Below are 2811 nucleotides of genomic sequence, written 5' to 3'. Positions count from 1 at the left end.
CTTGGAGAGCTGGCGCTGAAAGATTTTTTCTTCCAGCGTGCCTACCCACAGAGATGAGTCCTAGCGTCTCGTTGGCCTGTCGTCTACCAGTCGCGACGAAGCGGTAAATGAAGCACTGCTTCTTTTGCCCTTCACGCCAAATACGCGCCGCCGCTTGCTTGTCCGTCGCGGGGTTCCAATCCGGGTCAAAGAGCACGAGACGGTTGGCGCCAATCAAATTCAAGCCGCATCCGCCAGCTTTGCTCGAGAGGAGGAACGCAAACGAGTTGGTCTTGGGGTCGTTGAAAACATCGACGAGCTTCTTGCGCTTCGAGGCGGACGTGGACCCGTCCAAACGCACGGCAGGCAGACCGCGCTCCCGACAGAGTGCTGTGACGACATCCAGCGTCTATTTATACGTTTGGTTGGGAGGCTCCGACGCATCGTACGCAATACCTGGGTGTAGTTGGACACGATGACGATGCGATCGGTCGTCTTCTTGCGCATCTCGTGCATGAGCTTGTCGAGCACTTGAAACTAATGGCGCGGCATGGCATTGTACCGTTATCATACAGGGCAGTTATGTACCTTGCCAGACCACTCAGGATGACAGGACCGATGCCGGTGGCTACCGAAAAAACGTACAACGTATTAGTATGTGTGCTCCAGCAAAGCACATCGTTGCGTACTCGTCATGCGGGAGGAAGGCAGCACACTCTTCGAAACCGGGCGCGATCGTCGTCTTGCCATTGCTCATGTCGATGATCAAATTCGGATGATTGCAGAGCTTCTTGAGTGCTACGAGCATGCAACCCATCGAGTTCTCTGTTTATGAGCAACGCAACCTACCCGTGATGGATGGCAGGATGCGCGAGCTCTTCTTCGTCATCATCGCATGGAACGCGTTCGAGTGCAGAAAATGCGAGTACATGTTGCGCTGCACGTGCGATAGCTTGCAGCACACGACTTGGGTGAGCTTGGGCGGCAAGTGTTTTGCATTTAGCGCGTTCGTGCGGCGCAAGATGAATTGGTTGACGATTTCGCACATTTCACCCGAGCATCTACGCGACGCCGTAAGCATCGTGTACGACGTTGTCGTGACATACCGTTGCGCCCACTCGCGCTCGCCTTGGGTGCAATCAGGTTCGCGGCCGACCAAGATCGGACCCAGAAAGCGCCGACGAAACTCGCGCGGATCCCCGAGAACGTTGGGGTTGGTGAAGTCGACCATTGCGTAGAATTCTTCGAGATCGTTCTGCATCGGTGTCCCCGAGAGCAAAATACGGCGCTTGCACGGCAGTGCTACTCAGACGTCTCAGGAAAGAGCTTCGACGAGGCGGATACCGTTGAGGGCTTGGTTGATCTGCGAGTTGGCATTCTTGAGCCGATGCGCTTCGTCGCAAATGAGGAGCTCGCACGCTTGGGGCTCGTTGACGAACTTCTCGGCGTGCATACGGAACGTCTGGAATGTGCTAAGGCTCCAAACCACCGCGAGAGAAGAGCATACCTCGTACGAGATGATGAGGACTTTGGCCGCCATGCTCTTGTTGGCGCGCTTGCTGCCGTTGATGAACGACATGATGCCACTAATAACGTTTTCGCGCCCCGATTCTAGCCAGGAATGGTAAGATGGCACTGGTGGGAACGGCGCCAAGCACCAAAGAGGGCGACGGTCTTGATGCGGCCTTGGAGCCACTTGATGATCTCGTCGTCCCAGTTCTTGACGAGCGACGTGGGGCACACGACAATTGCGCGGTTGATCGTCGGGATCGTTGGGTCTTGCATGCTCGTGCACAAGAGCGTGTACATGATCGTAATGCTCTAATACATACCATGCATACGCGGAACTCTCTCCCAGCAAGAATATCTACCTGCAGCGTCTTCCCGAGACCCATGTCGTCGGCCAAGATGCAGCCGTTGCCCTCAAAGCCGCGGATTCCCGAGACTGCATGGCGTCTATGAGACAAAGAATAGCGCGACATGGACGTACCGCAGTCGAACATGAACTGGACGCCCTCGCGCTGATGCGGCCGGAGCCACTTGCCGATGACCATCGGGACAACGACCTGGACTTCTTGGTCGTTGACCATGCCGGTCCAAAGCACGACGGGCTCTGGTGGCTTTTCGTCGGCGGCCTTGGGCGCTTCGTCCACGGGCGCTGGCGCTGCGTCTGCAACGTCGTCCATGACCACGTCGACTTCGGGAAGCTTCTTAAACGGCGCGATGGGCATCGAGCCGAAGCGGCGACGCGACCCGAGGGTCTTGGTCGCGAGGAGTCGGTCGCTCTCGGACGTTCGGATGCTCTCGCAGGGTGACTTGAACGGCTTGTAGAGCGCGTCGAGGTCCCGCGCCGGGTTGACGAAGGAGAGGAAGGGCAGGTTCTTGATGACCATGCCCCCGGACTCGTACCCGTCGGGCTGCCGGTCATCTTGCTTCCCCGGCGGCTTGAACTGCGCCGGCCCCCGCGCGCGGGGCTTCATGCGTAGCATTGTCTTCTTGCTGCTTCGAGCCCGCGAAACCCAACCGTGGAGTTTCGCGCCGAAGTTCCACCCCAACTTCGAACGTGAGTGTTGGTGGCCAATCGTGAGTGCGTGTCACCCCTTGGATCTCAACAAGGTTGGTACTTCCTTGGTTACCAGTACACCTCCCGCATCAATGACTTGGCTATACCTGCGCACGGCTTCGACAAAGTACCTGCGAAAGAAACTGGTGGGAGCAGCTGCTCTGTCGTGGGGGGGCCTGCCGATTGCGTCCTGCGAGGAAAGCACCGAGCGAGGCCTTTGGAGCTTTGAGGCCATCGGGTCTCCCCATAAATGTCCGTCTCCATGGAGA

At 57.6% G+C, this 2811-nt stretch overlaps 1 protein-coding gene across 1 annotated transcript; it reads right to left on the bottom strand.

Annotated features, from left to right (window-relative positions):
- Nucleotides 1-87: 87 nt before the first annotated feature.
- On the bottom strand, nt 88-2468 carry SPRG_18051 (hypothetical protein; the record flags this gene model as incomplete). The annotated part of the gene is made up of 11 exons (XM_012357478.1): nt 88-388; nt 436-516; nt 568-607; nt 657-777; nt 829-1040; nt 1086-1281; nt 1324-1441; nt 1487-1590; nt 1638-1800; nt 1851-1924; nt 1970-2468. Coding segments are annotated over 11 exons (1909 nt in total), but the record flags the coding sequence as incomplete, so codon positions are not given.
- Between the last annotated feature and the right edge of the window lie 343 nt (nt 2469-2811).

This window comes from Saprolegnia parasitica, assembly GCF_000151545.1.
Source record: "Saprolegnia parasitica CBS 223.65 unplaced genomic scaffold supercont2.942, whole genome shotgun sequence".
Classification (NCBI taxonomy): Eukaryota; Oomycota; class Saprolegniomycetes; order Saprolegniales; family Saprolegniaceae; genus Saprolegnia; species Saprolegnia parasitica.
The sequence above is the reverse complement of the archived record's forward strand: the minus strand, read 5'-3'. Positions and strand labels throughout refer to the sequence as shown.